Source organism: Miscanthus floridulus, chromosome 14 (assembly GCF_019320115.1).
Source record: "Miscanthus floridulus cultivar M001 chromosome 14, ASM1932011v1, whole genome shotgun sequence".
Lineage (NCBI taxonomy): Eukaryota > Viridiplantae > Streptophyta > Magnoliopsida > Poales > Poaceae > Miscanthus > Miscanthus floridulus.
In genome coordinates, this window is record NC_089593.1 from 46,684,358 (window position 1) to 46,702,628 (window position 18,271).

The 18,271-nt window shown below is 42.8% G+C and overlaps 1 protein-coding gene across 1 annotated transcript; it reads left to right on the forward strand.

Moving 5' to 3' along the window:
* Positions 1 to 10,170: 10,170 nt before the first annotated feature.
* LOC136504257 (U-box domain-containing protein 43-like) lies at positions 10,171 to 15,598 on the forward strand. Its single transcript, XM_066499116.1, has 4 exons — positions 10,171 to 10,723; positions 11,305 to 11,857; positions 11,961 to 12,270; positions 13,668 to 15,598. The coding sequence occupies exons 2-4, from the start codon at positions 11,318 to 11,320 to the stop codon at positions 15,248 to 15,250; spliced, it is 2,433 nt and encodes an 810-aa protein (XP_066355213.1). The 5' UTR covers positions 10,171 to 10,723; positions 11,305 to 11,317; the 3' UTR covers positions 15,251 to 15,598.
* The last annotated feature ends 2,673 nt before the right edge of the window (positions 15,599 to 18,271 follow it).

An 18,271-nucleotide genomic window follows, 5' to 3' on the forward strand; every position in this document is an offset into this window, starting at 1 on the left:
TGTGGAGACCTCATGCTTAATCCCAACTTCATCACAATATGCTTCAATGTTTGTGTTATCAAACTCTTTCCCGTTGTCACTTCTTATCTTCTTGAGCTTTACTTCAAATTTATTTTGTGCTCTCTTAGCAAACTTCTTGAAATATGGGGCCACTTCAGTCTTGTCATGAAGGAAGAACACCCAAGTGTATCTAGAGTGGTCATCAACTATCACAAGACAATAGAGATTGCCTCCCAAACTCTTGTAAGTTGTTGGTTCAAAATAGATCCTGTGGAGAAGCTCTAGCACTCTTGTTGTTGACATGTAAGCTTTGGTTGGATGAGTGTTTGCAACTTGCTTGCCGGCTTGACATGCACTACAAAGCTTGTCCTTTTCAAATTTCACATACTTCAATCCTCTCACCAACTCATTTTTCATTAACTTCTTGAGTGAGCTCATCCCAACATGTGCAAGTCTTCTATGCTAAAGCCACCCAAGTGATGTTTTAGTGAATAAGCATGTCTTTAAGTTTACATCTTTGGAGGTGAAATCCACTAGATATAGGTTGTTGTATCTAAAGCCCTTGAATATAACTTGATCATCATCTTTCTTTGATACAACCACTTCCTTCTCGGTGAACAAACATTGAAAACCAAGATCACATAATTGACCAATAGATAGCAAGATGAAGCTGAATGAAGCAACATATAGCACATTTGATATTGAGTGATCATTTGATATTGCAACTTTGCCCAACCCTTGTACTTTGCCCTTTGAATTGTCACCAAATGTAATCCTTTCTTGACCATCTACTTCTTCATCTAGTGAGGTGAACATATGAGGATCACTGGTCATATGTTGAGTACAACCACTATCAATAATCCAATGACTTCCACTAGTCTTGTAGTTCACCTACACACACAAAGAGATGAAACTTGTTGTTTAGGGACCCAAACTTGATGAGAGTCCTTGACTTTCTCAACTAGTGACTTAGCAACACAAATTTGCTTAGGCCTATTCTTGTTGGGTGGACCTAAGAACATGACTTTCATCTTTCTTCTAGAATCTTTTCTAAGCATGTAGTGAGCATTGAAGACAAAGGGTCTAGCATGCTTGGGCAAGGGTTGTGGTGGTGGAGTTTCACACTCATGAGCAAAGTGACCTTCTTGTCCACACTCAAAGCATCTCTTTGGCTTAGTCTTTGACTTGTATTGTTGTTGATGTTGAACTTGAGCTTTCTTCTCTTGATTTGCCAAGAACCCAATGCCACTTCTATCCATCTTCATCACGGTGTTCATAAGTAGCTCACTTTGGAGATATTGGTCTCTTGTGAACTTGCTCAAACCGGTCTTGAATGCTCTTTCTCCAACTTAAGTTTCTTGTTTTCTTCTCTAAGTTCATCATGGCTCTTCTCCATCTTGAGTTTCTTGTTCTCTTCTCTAAGAATCTCATTCTCAAGTGACATATCATGATTATTGTCAAGATTCTCTATCACAATTGTGTTGGTGGTTGATAGCTTTTCAAGATCCTTTTTGAGCTTTTCATTTTCATTCTTGATCTTGACATAATCATCATAGTTGTCGGATTCAACCACTTTCTTGCCTTTGCTACTAGAACCTTGCTCAATGCTCTCAACAATCAAGTCATCACATGATGTGGCTATATCAATTTGAACATCATTGTTAGTAGCATCATGTGGCTCATTTGATAATAACTCATGAGAAAGAACAAGATTATCATGATTAACCTTGAGATTAGTGTACTCTTTTTTAGCAAGTTGTAACTAGTGGTGAGCTCATTGTGTATCTCCTCAAGTTTATCATGTTTTTCTCTAAGCTCCCTTTTAGAGGTTTTGAGTTCCTTTAGTTTGGATGACACAATTTTGTTCTCTTCTCTAAGCTCATCATTAGCTTTTTTGGCTATGTCATACTTTGCTAAGAGTGAGTCATTCATAAGTTCTAGCTTTTCATGATGAGGACATTGCCACACTGGACACACCGACGCCATGGTCTTCCCCAAGTTCCAATTCGTTTCCAACTCAGCTGCCACGTCGTCCTTGGATTTAGCAGATACATCGTCACTGTTTCGGTCATAACTTCCTCATACGACATCGAAATGGGCCGTTCTTGGATGCGTTGGAAAGGGGACGATGACGCCATCGTTTTGGATCTGGTCCCAGCTCCAGAAGGTCCGTGGATCATTCTGTGTGACCACGGCAAGGTGCTGCGTCACCTATTTGGGCCAACTTGGCCATGTATCGTGTCGGGCCTTAAGCCTAAGTTGTGGGCGCCCAACCCCTAGCTGTCCCCAACCCTAGGTCGAGTCTTAGACTATAAACACAGCCACCGCCGCTGCTACAGAATTGGGTTTTGTTTAGAGTTTAGTTTTCCATCGAGAAACTGAATCGTTCATTGTAACTGTGGTGACAAATCCTTTTACAGTGATCCAGGGCCCCCATTCTTGATCTCCTCCACTGTGTCGATTAGTCCTTTGGAACCGAGTTCTTGAATCCTTTATTGATATTCGCGTCATTCATATTTGCAATTTCAGATTGCGTGTTTTACCTTCTTGCTTGTGCTCTTCGATTCGCTTGTAGGAAAAGCCTTCTTGGCGAGGTCAATCAAGTTGTGCTTGGTTGATAACCAATGGAGCAGTGGTGTAACGGTTGCAGGGTTTGAATCGTGTCTGATTTGAAGCCGGATCACCAACGTCGAGATCTCCACAAATCGAACTTACCGGCTACCTCTCAGAAGATCGGGCCTGTACTCATCAATTGGTATCAGATATTTTAGGTTTACCGCGAGGTATAATCTCATTTGCCTTAGATTCATATTTGTTCATTACCTAGAGTCCACAAAAAGCCCAAAAATATTTCAATTTCCACTGTCCTATCACCCTTTGTGCCTTTGCAATTTCGTTTCAGATTCGTGTTGTTGAGTTTGTGTCTGTGGTCGAGTCTTGTTGCTGGTTTAGGATTATGTTCGTGGTCGTAGTTCAATCGCCCGTTGCTGTGATTTTGTTTTCCACCGCTATCCCATCCACCGTTCCCAAACAACAAGTCGAAGCCACCACATTACTCGACTTGCCCCGCTAGCCACCTTGTGTAACTTCTCGCTGCCGCGCAAACCCTAGATAGGTTGCCAGCCGCTCTTATTTTACCAGCATCGCAGCCATCCTTATGATGAGGACATCGCCAAGATGGAGTCGAGGACGACTCCAATTCGAGAAGGGGAGGATGATGAGGACATCGCCAAGATGGAGTCGAGGATGACTCCAATTCGAGAAGGGGAGGATGATGAGGACATCGCCACGCTGGACACACCGACGCCATGGTCTTCCCCAAGTTGCAATTCGTTTCCAACTCAGCTGCCATGTCATCCTCGGATTTAGCAGACACGTCGTCACTGTTTCGGTCATAACTTCCTCATACGACATCGAAATGGGCCGTTCTTGGATGCGTTGGAAAGGGGACGACGACACCATCATTTTGGATCTGGTCCCAGCTCCAGAAGGTCCGTGGATCATTCTGTGTGACCACGGCAAGGTGCTGCATCACCTATTTGGGCCAACTTGGCCATGTATCGTGTCGGGCCTTAAGCCCAAGTTGTGGGCGCCCAACCCCTAGCCGTCCCCAACCCTAGGTCGAGTCTTAGACTATAAACACAGCCACCGCCGCTGCTATAGAATTGGGTTTTGTTTAGAGTTTAGTTTTCCATCGAGAAACTGAATCGTTCATTGTAACTGTGGTGACAAATCCTTTTACAGTGATCCAGGGCCCCCGTTCTTGATCTCCTCCACTATGTCGATTAGTCCTTTGGAACCGAGTTCTTGAATCCTTTATTGATATTCGCGTCATTCATATTTGCAATTTCAGATTGCGTGTTTTACCTTCTTGCTTGTGCTCTTCGATTTGCTTGCAGGAAAAGCCTTCTTGGCAAGGTCAATCAAGTTGTGCTTGGTTGATAACCAACGGAGCAGTGGTGTAATGGTTGCAGGGTTCGAATCGTGTCTGATTTGAAGCCAGATCGCCAATGTCGAGATCTCCACAAATCGAACTTACCGGCTACCTCTCGGAAGATCGGGCCTGTACTCATCATTTCATTTTTAGCTCTTGTCTTTCTAATGATTTTAGTGTATTGGTTTAACAATTTCACAAGATCATCATAAGAAGGTGATTCAAATTCTTCATCACTATCACTACCATTCTCATCGTCACTAGCATTGTCACCACCACCACTACCATCATCATTTTGTACCTTTCGTTCACCCTTGGCCATGAGGCATAGGAATGTAGAAGATGATGATGATGGTGTTGGTGAAGGTAGTGAAGACCCAATCACAAGAGCGGCCACCTTCTCCTTCTCATTTTCACTTTCATCATCGGATAAGCAGCTTGATGATTCAATGTCCGTGAGCCAATAACCAACAATATAGGCCTTGCCATTCTTTTTCTTCTTATGAAATTCCTTCTTTTTGCCATCCTTCTTCTTGTATGGCTTGTTCTTCTCAACATCATCATCACTTGAGTCATCTTTCTTGCCCCTGTACTTCTTCTTATACTTGTCTTTCCTAGGTTTGGGGCATTGATGAGCTAGATGACCAAGATCTCAACAATTGTAGGAATCCATTTCGGAGATGGGCTTCCTTCTACTACTAGTGAAGAATTTCTTTTTCTTGCCATTAAACTTGACACCATTCTTTTTTAGCTTCTTGAGCATCTTGGTGGTTCTTCTCACCACGAGAGTAAGGCTTGCATCATCAATCTCATCATCACTTGAGGTATCATGATCAACTTTTGCTTTGCCCCTCTTCTCTTGGCTAGCCTTGAATGCCAAATCTTTCTTCTTGGTGGAAGAAGAGCCATCTTGTGGAGTGATGTGCATGTACATCTCATGTGCATTGATCTTCCCCAAATTGGAGTTTGTGTAGTGGTGGAAAGATCACCTTGATGAAGCACCATCACAATATGTCCATACTTGTCAATGGGGAGGACACTCAAGATCTTTCTCACAACATCGGATGGTTGCATTTGAGTGAGTCCAAGCCCATTTACCTCCTCTACAAGAACATTCAAGCGTGAATACATTTCATTAGCACTTTCACTAGGAAGTATTTCAAATGAATTAAGCTTCTTCATCACGAGGTGATAGCATTCCTTACGCTCACTCTTGGTTCCCTCATGGAGCACACAAATGTCCGACCATAGTTGATGGGCGTCTTTGTGGTTCCGCACATGGTTAAAGACATCCTTGCAAAGACCTCTAAAAAGAGTGTTTCTAGCCTTTGCATTCCACTTCTCGTAGTGAATCTCATCACCTTGAAGGTTAGCAGGATCCCTAGGTGTTGGGAAACCTTATGAGGCGGCTCTAAGCACTCCAACATCTAGAGCCTTTAGGTACGCCTCCATGCAAATCTTACAATAAGGAAAGTCATCCCTCTCAAAGATGGGAGGGGGTCCATTCCCGTGGGACATCTTTCTCTAGGCGGTTAAGCCTAATTCAAGGAGCACAAGGCTCCGATACCAATTGAAAGGATCGAGATGCCCAAGAGGGAGGTGAATTTGCTTATTCTAAATTTTTTGCAATAATTAAGCGCTACACTTAGCCCATTTCACCCTCTTGTGCCTAGAAGTGTTTTTATTGTTCTGTCGCACAAAAGTTTTGCACACTAGGTTCCAATTCTACTCTAGCTTCACAATTCTAAGAATGTAAAGACATGAATTGAATTGCTCAAATGTAAATGCTTAAAGTAAAGAGAAGGAGAGGAACACGGCGATGTTTTTCTGAGGTATCAGAGAGTCGCCACTCCCCACTAGTCCTCGTTGGAGCACCTGCGTAAGGGTGTAGCTCTCCCTTGATCCGCGCAAGGAACAAGTGCTCTCTATAGGCTGATTCTTCAACAATCCATCGTGGTGAATCACCCACAACCACTCATAACATGACTTGGGTCATCCACAAGCTCCGTCGGATGATCACCAAACTTCCAATCACCATCGAGCCATCTAGGTGATCGTGATCACCAAGAGTAACAAGCACAAACTCTCACTTGACCAAAACAAGCCTAATGAGAAAGGTGGATACACACTTGCTACTCCCTATGCACTAATGAGGTCCTTAATCTTTGATTATCAAATCTCAATCACCCCACTAGGCTTTTGCTCTTCCTTACACTCAAAAGGTATTTTTCAGCAGAACAAATGGGTAAGAGGGTAAGTTGGACAAGTGGGGGAAGTATTTATACTCCCCACTTCAAAACATACATGTTGGGGTCCAACTTAGCACATTTCGAGTTGATCGGGCGCTCAAGTCAAAGTGACCGAACGCGTTCGGTTAGTAGCCAATAGCCCTGGATAACGAGCCGGCTCGGCTCATTTGGGCTCGGCTCGTTCTAGCTCGTTAAGATAACGAGCTAGCTCGGCTCGGCTCGTTATCCTAACGAGCCAGAAAGGCAGCTCGGCTCAGCTCGTTAAAAGCTCGAGCTGGCTCGTTAAGCTCGCGAGCCAGGTATAAAAAATACACAAAATATAATATTTGCATTTATCTAAAGTTTGAGAATAATAATAATACAAAAGAAATGCATCTAGACCAGTTACCAGTCAATTTATAGGGTCTAGACCAGTTATCAGTCAATTGTAAAGTGCAAGACATGAAGTAATACAAAAACTAATACAAATTTTGATACTTTTTTTCCAGGAAGCTTGGCTCATTTAGCTCACGAGTGGCTCGCGAGCTGGCTCGAGTTGGCTCGTTATAGCTAACGAGCTAAAATCTTGGCTCGGCTCGGCTCGTTATCATAACGAGCCGAGCTGAGCCGAGTCGAGCCAGCCACGAGCCGAGCGAGCTAACGAGCTTCGAGTTTTTCGTCCAGCCTTAGTAGCCAACGACTACATGACACTAGCACAGTCATGAGAGACCGGACTTTGACCAGTGTCCGATCACCACTCATCTGACATGGCCGGTCAGCAATTTCCTTCTCTAGATGCTTACTGTTGTTGATCGGACACGACCTCTAGTGTGTCAGGTCACAGCATCCGGTCTTTTGTGAGTGCTGCTTGCTCTACAGTTACGCACACCTATGTGTCCAATCCTAACTAGAGCCAGCATTCGTTCGATGAGCAAGCCCTAGGTACGCGAGCTAACGCTAATCGGACATGGCACCTGTGTGTCCGGTCCAGCGTCCGGTCATCATCCAAGTCTCTATCCACATCAAATTCTACCAACTTTGTGAACGACATCGACTTCAACTGATCTATGGGCTATCCTTGAGCTACCTAGGTCAAGCTACTAGTTCATAACCCCTTAATAGTATGGCTGAAGGAAAAATAAAGTCCTAAACTACTCTAAGTGTCTCTCCAACGTCAAACGACACTTAGAAATAGTCCGTCCTTAACCTTGTTGTCCATCCTTTGAAAACCAAAACGATTTCCATCGACAGGGGCATGAAAACCATAATTTCCCCAATCAATCACCATTACCATGACCTAACTCAAGTTGCCTCTACAAAACACACATTAGTCATAGTAATCTTGTGTCGTCATTAATCACCGAAACCAAACTAGGGGCCTAGATGCTTTTAGGGTCCCAAAGGTCAGATGGTCCCATAGGTACACGTGACACGTAAACCGTTGGGTCCCACATGTCGGATGGAGATGGGGAATGGTTCCATAGGTACACGTGACACGTAAGCCATCGGGTCCCACTGGTCGGATGGAAAAGGATCTTCGCATGTACATATCGGATGGAGAAAGGACCGAGCAAAGACTTTTATGATGAATTGTAAGCGTCACAGATGAGTAATTGCAGGTCCCACTAGTATATGTCGGATGGAGAATGGTCCAACAGGTACACGTCGCATGGCAAAAGGACCAAGCAGGGAGACTTTATGATGAGGACATCACTCCTTCGGATGTACCCGCTGATCCTCCATCCGTCATGCAAGGTCCAATGACCCGGGCTCGAATGCATCAACTCAATTTAGAGGTGAGCTTGTTCTTAAGCGATCATTTTCATACTTTTGAGAATAGACTACTACCTAATGATGTTATTTTGCTTAGGAATATTGGAGAGGGTCATGAGAGACTTAGAGGATGTGGTGGACACGATGATGACCAGAAAGGATGTCCAACAGAAACCGAAGGCCCGATCCAACATGATTTCGAGTCTGTCTCGGCCTCTAGGACCAGTCTGCCTTAAACTAGTCACCCAGGACGCATTCGGACTCCGTTTTCGACAATCCACATATGGTTGGAAAGCTAATTTGATAAGGAAGCTAATCCAAGTGGTAATCAGAGCTATGGTATACTGTCAGGTTCACATTTATCCCCTAGTTTTGAGTATTTCGTATTCGTCCCATAGTCCAGTGCCATACTTGTTTTTTTCCTGTCCTAGAACCTTCCGCACCATAGCCTTTGCATATTTTAGTTTCAGAGTCCATCGTGTTGAGTTTGTGTCCTAGTTGAGGTCTTGTTGCTGGTTAGGTAGTGTTAGAGTCCAGTTCGTGTGTTTTCCCCCACCGTTTCCATTACTTTATGACGAATTGCAAGCGTCACGGATGACTAACTGTATGTCTCACAGGCACACATCGGATAGAGAAAGGACAGTGTGGACATTTATGAAGAAGTACTATTCGTTATAGATCGAAAACTTTATCACAGATGTGTAATTAGTTTAATGATGAAGCCAAGGTCGTCACAGTTCTAAAGAGGATCGATCGAGTGATCTGTGACAAAACCTGTGTGCTCTTCTATGACGCTTCTTGTGACGATATCTGATTTCATTATAGGTAGTGAGGGTTGGAGGATCGTCACCACTGATCTATGACGAAACGTAAATATTCATCATAAAATGCGTTGTTCTATATCGGTTTCGGATTCGTCATTAAGATTTTCGTCATAGAAGTGAATATTTTTAGTAGTGATTGGTCGTAGGTTCCACTGAAGCTTGGTAGCTGCCCAACACTGGTTCTGCTGCACACCGTGGTGCTAGGGCGGCTGCGTGGCGCGGCGCTAGGGCCGAGGGCGACGGTGGGCAATGCTGGAGTCGGACGTTGACGGTGGAGCAGTGCAGTGCTGGGGCCAGGTGCTGGCAGCGCGCAACGACGCTTTGGTTTCTCCTATATGACAGCTCTATGCTCTATGCTCTATGCATCGGATGAATGAGTAGAGTCGATGGGACATGAGAGAAATAGGCCTGCAGTCGACAATCAAATGGGTCTGGAGTCCGAAGAGCCATGTCCTAATAATTAGACAGGCGATGCAAATGGACCTGCAACTTGAACGCGAATGCATTCGTATTTTAATATCAAATCTATAACCGATTAGCGTTAGTATTCTATGTGCAATCTATTTTTTGGGAATACGTGCAATTATAGTACTAATAAATATTTATGTAAATAAATATATTAAAATCATGTTCTTGTTTTATAGCTACATTCCAGGTATATCGTCTAAATTATCTAGGGACCATGTTCCACTCTTGGAATCAGTCGTCCCAGAGAGATATACCATCACGAACTGGGGACTTAAAATTTTCGATCCATGTACCCGTTTCTCGCACCCTTCATATCACGAACTTTGTGACATCGGTACAAACCAAACCAAAATAAATTGAAAGCAACAACGTATTCGATCTGTTGTCCCTGAACTTCTAATATATAAATTAAGTGAACTAAATTGTAAAATTATATTTACACAAATAAATAATTTATCCTTTTTTAACACAACTGTTATGTACGAGCATTTATTTCTTTTGCCGTTGCAACGCACGATCATATTTACTAGTGACTAAAATACTATGTCATCTTGGGTCAGACCCATCAACTCACCGTGAGCCCTCAACAGCCTTTTTCCAGCCCACGAGGTATCCTGAAAACAAGCCGATTCATCAACAAACCAATCATGGCCCCATCATGAAACCACATTGTCTCTGTGGTACCCTCCATTCTAAATTATTAGTTTATTTGACTTTTTAAAATTTAAGTTTCACCACTCAGTCTTATTTTAAAAAATTATACTAATATAATTAAATTTAAGTGATTCTTGAAGAACTTTTTTTTTATAAAGTAAGTCGCAACTCAAGAAGTGAAACTTTACATAAATTAAAAAAGAAGACGAGTGGTCAGAGGAAAAAAAAATCAAATGAACTATAATTTGGAATGGACGTATCATTCCGCGGCGCCTGCTTCTGCAGCTGCCAGTGCAGTCCAGGGGAGCCGCGTCCGGTCCGCGGGTTGCCTTCTCTTGCTAGCTCACCCACTCGCTCCTCGCAGTCGCACCAGCGGACGAGCCGTCGAGGGAAACGCAGCGCAGCCGCCAAACATCCCCCTCCTCTGCCCTGCCCTCTCCTCCCTCCCGGCGCCAGCTCGACGCTCGGCCCCGCGGGCGCGATCCGTCGCCACAGATCCGCGCCCTCCTCCCCGAGGCCTGCCTGACCGCCCCATGCTCGGGTAGGGCTTTTCAGTTTTCCCGTTCCCCGTGGGCCACTCGACCGGCCGACGCAGCGGAAGGGCGGCCCCGGCAGTGACCGCGAAGCGAAGCGACGCAACGCGCGATCCTCCCAGAAGCGGCGTGCGGCGACCGGGACCGGCTGGTGGCGGTGAATCCGCGCCGGCGAATTGAATTCCGGCGGCGAATCCCCTCCTCTGGTCCTGTATCGAGCCCTCGGCGTCCGCGCCTCCTCCATCTCGTTGCCGTTCTCGACGGCCGCTGATCCAACGGTCCAACACCGGGCTTGCCCAACAGCCCAAGGTATTGCCAAGTTGCAACTTGCAAACCCTAGCTTGCTGGTTGCTGTTGTGCTCTACTGGACAGCACGGGTTGGGCTAGGATTTATGCAATTTTGCCTGTTGGAATTGATGATTCATTTGCCAATTGTTGATTTATGGCATATTTTCTTTGTAGAATTATTTGAGTATGAGGAGGAACACAGACATTGCAAGTTTCGAATTTTATTTTTTGCATTCAATATATTATTACGAGTTCTTCTAAATATATTGCTATATTTTTAGCTTTTTTATTTATACTTGTATGTATACCGAGCTGTTCTTTGGATTATATATCCAATTATATATTGGAGCACTGGTTTGGCATACCCTAAGTTAAAGTCCTGCTATAGCCACTGCCATTGTGTGCTATTTTGGTGTTATTCATTTCATGGATCATCATACCACTTGGTTCATTCAATTTCCTTTTGTTCATTGTGGATATGGACATGAATCTCTATTTTGGTCTTCGAAGTGAGTGCAACTGTAGCTTCATGTCGGTATGTCTTGCAATCATCTACCAACATGCTACCTATGTTAACATAGCACCTCTTAACTTGTGTGCAGTGTTTCACTAGTGATGGCAGAAGTTCAGGATGGCCATTATGATTCGACGTCACAGTCCACTGACAGCTTGCGTGTTGAGCCTATATATGAGTCGTTCCTATGCCCACTTACCAAACAGGTTATGCGGGATCCTGTCTCTATTGACAGTGGTGTTACGTTTGAACGCGATGCCATTTTGAAGTATTTCAATGAATGTCTTAGCAGTGGGTGGAGGCTTGTCTGCCCTGTAACTAAGATGGAGCTCAGCAACACTGAGTTAAATCCAAGCATAGCTCTGAGGAACACTATTGATGAATGGATGAATCGCAACGAGGCGGCCAAACTTGACGTCGCTCGTAAGTCATTGACTTCTGATAGCACGGAAAGTGATATCCTACAAGCACTCCAGTATGTTGATGAGATATGTCAGAGAAGTCGATCCAGTAGGCAGGTTGTTAGAAGAGATGGATTGATAATCATGATTGCTGACTTGTTGAAGAATAGCAGTACGAAAGTACGGCAAACGGCATTAGAGACTCTTAGCTCCATTGCAAAAGATGACAATGACAATAAGGTTCTTTTCTTTTGATGCTTAATTTGTTAGCAGATCTTAACTTTGTAATATCTTTTGATGCTTCAGATCTTAACTTTATATTATCTTGAAACATTACCTGCAGGTTGAGATTGCTGCTGGAGACAATATTCGCACAATTGTAAAGTTCTTAAATCATGGGCAGACTCAGGAAAAGGAACAAGCTGTGTCTCTGTTGTTTGAACTTTCAGAAAATAAGGCTCTTTCAGAAAGAATTGGCAGTGTTTCTGGAGCTATTCTTATACTTGTTGGCTTGTCAAGCAGTAAAGTAGAAAACTTTCTGATTGTTGACAGAGCTGAGAAGACATTGGAAAATTTAGAGAGCTGTGAAAAGAATGTTAGACAGATGGCTGAAAATGGTAGATTGCAACCCCTTCTGAGGCTGCTTCTTGAAGGTATGATTCTTTCATATGTACATGTTTCCTTTTCACAACAAAGTGATTTTGTACTCTTTTACAGCTGTAACATTATCAGTGCCACCCAATATTCTCATTAACACTGTTGCATCTTCATCCCATCAATAGTAGCATGCTATGGAACATGCATTTATAGTTCCTTAGCTGTGTCTGCAGTTAGAAGTGTCTCCCTGTTTCACCAGGTTCACCTTTAAGTTCACTAAATTCGTAATGGACATATAATTGTTGTTGTGTGTGCTATTTATCCAATAGACATGGTCACATGAATATATTAGCACAAATGATAAATTATAATGTATGTGCTTGCTACTCAAATTTGAGATGTTTCGTGTTCATCAATTTTTTGTTGTACTAGGTGATTGCCTGTGCGTTGCAACCGGAGCAATAAAAAAAAATTTCACATCAACTTTGATGTTGTTTGAGAATCCTTGCCAAACTAATATTAAGACATTGAGGGATTATGACCATTTGATTTGATGCTAGATGTCTTCACTGTGATGTTTTTCAAGGGAACTTCTATCACTGAGTGCATTGTCCAACATAAAACTTCATATCACCAATTATGCAATCAATATTGCTCTATAAACCTTAAGGTCCCTGATTAAAATTTGGTACAAAGGTACTTTCAAAAAAAAATTTGGTACAAAGCTGAGAAAGCTCTCGCTACAACAATTACAAAGCTACAGTTTGCGAAGTTGCTTCCCAACTTTGCAACAATCTAGCTGGAGATTTTTCCTCTCTCACAATCCAAATCAACACAAGGGCCCCTGATAATGACTACAGTACATTACAAGCTGCATTAAGTTGTACAGACCTGTCAATAACGTACATAATAGAATGGACGCATAACATCATTGTTAACTATATATAGTGACATGGTTGCTTACATATGTTAGCAGATAATTGCACAAAGTGCAACCATAGTATCACCATGTTATATATGGCATTCAATTGCTTTCTTCCATCATTGTTGTGTTCAATAGCCAGTTGCTTGGAGCAACTTTAATCTTTGGAAAATAGAACTGTGCAAAGATGATGCCACATCAGAGTGTCTGACTTAGCACATCTCACTCTAATGTATAGCGAAGAAATGTGGGACCCACCATCATGTATAAACAAGTAAAGAATATTTCAACCGTACCTATCACTTGCCTGGCACTCTGGCCACTGGTGCCTGTCTTCTTTGGGTTTCTCAAGAAGAAAATGAGTCTTTATGTTAGGAACCAGTTGCTTATTCTAGCTTTGGTGCAAAAAATTTCTTGGCTCGCATGGGTGCTGCAGTGTACTGTACCTCTGCTGTTTCTCTCTCTCTCTCCCCTTCTTTGCACCACCTTAGTAACAACACTGGAGCTGCCCTTATTGTGTGCTGTTTGCAGGTTCACCTGACATGCAGTTATCTATGGCTGCATACCTTGGAGAGCTTGTTTTAAGCAACGACGTTAAGGTACTTGTGGCACAAAAGGCTGGCTCCACACTAGTCAATATCATGAAAAAAGGGAATAGAGAGGCCAGAGAAGCAGCTTTGAAGGCATTGAACCAAATTTCATCTTATGATGCTAGTGCAAAGATATTAATTGAAGCAGGTATTCTTCCACCTCTAATCACAGACCTCTTTACTGTTGGCAGTAATCAGCTTCCAATGAGATTGAAGGAGGTCTCAGCGACCATTCTTGCAAATGTTGTGGCATCAGGTGCACGTTTTGAGTCCATTCCACTTGATCATAATAGGCAGACCTTAGTATCTGAAGACATTGTTCACAATCTGCTTCATCTCATAAGCAACACTGGACCTGCAATTGAGTGTAAGTTGCTCCAGGTGCTCGTTGGTCTAACTGATTCTTCGACATCTGTACAAAATATAGTTGATGCTATCAAAAGTTCAGGTGCTATTGTCAGTTTAATTCAGTTTGTTGAAGCACCACAAAGGGAAGTACGCATGAATTCCATCAAGCTCCTGAATAACATATCACCTTATATGGGTCAAGAACTTGCTGATGCTTTTCGTGGAAACTTTAGTCAACTCAGCAGCTTGGTCAAGGTCATTGTTGATAACAATGGTATTTCTGAAGAGCAAGCAGCTGCTGCTGGCCTTGTAGCTGATCTTCCCATGCGGGACTCAGTCCTCACCAGACGTCTTCTTCAAGATGGGGCATTTGCAACAATCATTAAAAAAGTTACAAGAATCCGACAAGGGGAGATTCGTGGGGGGCGTTTTGTTAACCCATTCCTCGAAGGTCTAGTTAGAATAGTCTTCCGGATCACATTTGTCTTGGATGATGATCCAGATATCATTGCTGTTGCTCGTGATTACAATCTTACTTCACTCTTCACTGATCTGCTTCAGATGAATGGGCTTGACATTGTCCAGATTGTCTCTGCTACTGCACTAGAGAAACTCTCACAGCAGTCAAAACATCTTACGAAGATACTGCCTGCTCCCAGCCCAGGGTTGTGCTTTTCAATATTTCCATGCCTCAGCCAGAAGACTGTAGCAACTGGGGTCTGTAGAGTTCACTGTGGGATTTGTTCTGCAAGGGAGAGCTTCTGTCTCTTGGAGGGGAAGGCAGTGGAGAAGTTAGTTGCTTGCTTGGATAATAATAATGAGAAAGTAGTCGAAGCTGCTCTAGCAGCGCTATCCACTTTACTGGAGGATGGAGTGGACATTGACCAAGGTGTCATGGTGCTGTGTGATGCAGAAGGAATCAACCCGATACTTGAGGTATTGTGTGAGAACAGAAATGAGGCACTGCGCCAGAGAGCGGTGTGGGCAGTGGAGAGAATCCTGAGGATGGACGAAATAGCATATGAGATATCAGGAAACCAAAATGTTGGTACAGCCTTGGTGGAGGCCTTCAGGCATGGTGACTATAGGACAAGACAAGTTGCAGAGCGAGCATTGAAGCATGTAGATAAGCTGCCCAATTTCTCTGGGATATTTTCTAAGATGGGAGCACAATGACGATGTTACATGAAAGTAGTCGAATTCTATTTGACACATGGATTGCAGATCCACATGAGGTGCAGATGAACACATGTAGATTGGCTTGTGTTCCCAGCAGGCCTTCATTGGTTTTTGCTGACCCGCACTCCAGATAGATGGTGTAGCAATCTGATTGATCGAAGAATTGAAGCATTGCACGTGTTGTATAGTGTATATTTCTACCTGTAAACTTGTCTGTACTTTGGAGATTTGTCAGATTCATAGAATAGGTTGCTATCCCTGTTGTGTTGAGACTATAAATAACGCATAACCCCCAGCTCTGGGTGGAAAAAAGGAAGAAATGTGAAGTATTTGCATCAGATATAATTCGTGGTTTTCTGGTTGAGTTTGTTGCGAGATGCGATGTTGCATGGCATGCTATCTTTTCCAGTCCAGAGTGGTATTCACACTTGGTATCGTATTTCTCGCCATGAGATCATCTCATATAATCCTGGTTATGCATTTGTGCAAATGTTTTTTTAATAAGAATCCGGGGACTACATTAAGACCGTGCTCCAGCCAAGTCGCTGGCTACTGCAAACAAAGTATAGGAGTGAGCACCAAACATTACAAGGTCGTCTTCCACCGAGAGGATTTTACCCATCTGTCAAAGCATGTGCTACTTTGTTACATTCTCTAGGAGCGCCAACTATCAAAGATTTCATCTCCCGGATGACACCGCCCAGGATTGATAGGTGAAATATTCTTCATGTAATGCTCGGTTTCAAGCAACAGACGCCCAATGCCCAGCTCTATCGCTGCTTTGACCCCTTTCAAGCTTGCCCATATTTCTGTGTGCAACGGTGAGATAACATGATTAATTTCCCCATCTCCAGATTGGATTACATCGCCTTAGTCTTCCCAGATCATATATCCCCAGCTCCTGGTCATTTTTTCTTTATCAAAGGAGTCATCAACATTCAGCTTGAGGAATCCTTGCTCAGGTCTTTTCCTGGAACGCCTCAGCCTGCCTTTCTGTGATAATGGCTACTGTCTGCACTTCTACTCTCCTCTTCCCCGGGTTTATTCCTTTAAAACCACCAATTGCTTAAAAACAGCAGGACCTTCAGTTGTGTCGGCTGTTTTAGCTCAATAATGTGCATCACCACATGGTATGCCGAACCTTTTCCAGCTAGCTGCTCCCTCAGCCCCTCAAGATTCAGTTCTCTCCACAGACCACACGTGTTTTGCATATTTACATTTTTAAAATATAGGTGAGTGCCTGTGCGTGGCAACGGGAGAACACTTGTATATGTATGGGTGATATTCAATTGGCACCACAAAAAATACACTAAAAAAAGGCGCGTACCCAGTGCAGAGAGCTCCCGCTCTGTGCGGAGTCTAGGAAAGGGTGTCAGTGGCAAGCCTTACCCTCGCCTGTGCAATGCGAGGAGACCGCGACTCGAACCCGGGGCCTTCCGGTCATAGGCGGTAAGACTCTACCGCTTGCACCAAAAATACACTGAACCAAAAATAAACTCCATTCAACTAAAATTGTTCTTTTGCCAAAGCATCATGCAAAGCTAATGTGGGTATCCATTTGAATACCTAACTATATGTTTCACATGCTCACAGCTTTTTTCTCATATGATAATGAAAAAATCAATTTGCTCGTAACAATGAGAAGAAATGGCAGTGCCATTCTTTGAACTAAGACTGCAATGAAATATCTTAAAGTTGAGTTATCTGATACAAAGTGCAGTGAAGCATCTAAAGTTCAGTCTGATACAAAGGTAATTTTGAACTTTCAATTAATAACTAACTAAATATGTACAAAATTAGTTAAATTAACCATGTCCAACTCCAACTTGAGAACTATTTCGAAATTTCTTCCAACATCGGTGTTATAGTTGCTTTTGTTACTTGATCACAGCTCCAGAATGTTTATATGCCCCTCTTAGGTGTGCACAACCTCCAGAGCGTCTCTGTTTATACAAAAATAAATGTAAGATGGAAACGTTTCTAATCAATTCACCCACTGAATAGATACCATTCATTCACTAATTATGTGCAGAGAATAAACATTCAATCCATTGCATTAGAGAGAACATGGCAGCAAACACAGGAGGTGTGACTTCGGCTATTAGAATACTGGTTGGTTGCAGCACATACAGGAATGGAAGACGCAATCACTGAGATGGATGGTTTAGTCATTAGAATTGAAGGCAAAAGAACAATTTGTCGAAGTGTATTGTGGTGTGCTCAGTCATTAGATGACTGTAAGTTTGCTATCAGTGATGAACAATTTGTTGAATTGTTTTATCTATAGAGTATAGAGTAAGCAATTTTAGTTGAGACATAAATGAGGTTGACTATTCACTATTATTATTCATTTATCAACAAAACACAAGGGCTTAAGAGTCTCGAACCAAAGGGTAATGGCAGCGGGACTTACCTAGATCAATGGAAGCTTGGGTAACCGGTGCCGAACGATTTCAATGCTGGATGCAGAAACTCTGCATGCTCCTGCAGAATTGAGGACAATTAGACTCAAAAACTTAAAGTGGAAATCACTGCAGAGAGGTACACCTAGAACTACGTTTTTTCCCTTTGTGATTTGTGAATTCAAGTACGCAAATAATTTATTAAACCAACAAATGGAGGGTTAGTGTGTGTTTGCCGGCTATAATCAAGTTAACCAAATACAGTTGCTCCCCACTCCTTTTTACATTCAGGAGTTACAAAAAACATGGATATTTTACATACATGCATGCAACAGTAAGTTCTTATATCTTCTAAATTTTGAAATCAACATTTTCTGAATTTTAAGATATATAAAACTTCTGAATCCAACATTTGTACTTCTGAATCTTTGAATGGAAGAACAAAAATAACAATCTTTGCCCCAAACGTGGATTAATCTGACCAAACTAAATAGGCATATCTCTAAGGAAACACATATTTAGAATGGTGTGGTCATTTGGAAACAGAAAATATACTTGGATCTTGCAAAATAGCACTACGCTGCAACTGCTCTTATTGGAATTGACATGAGAGAAG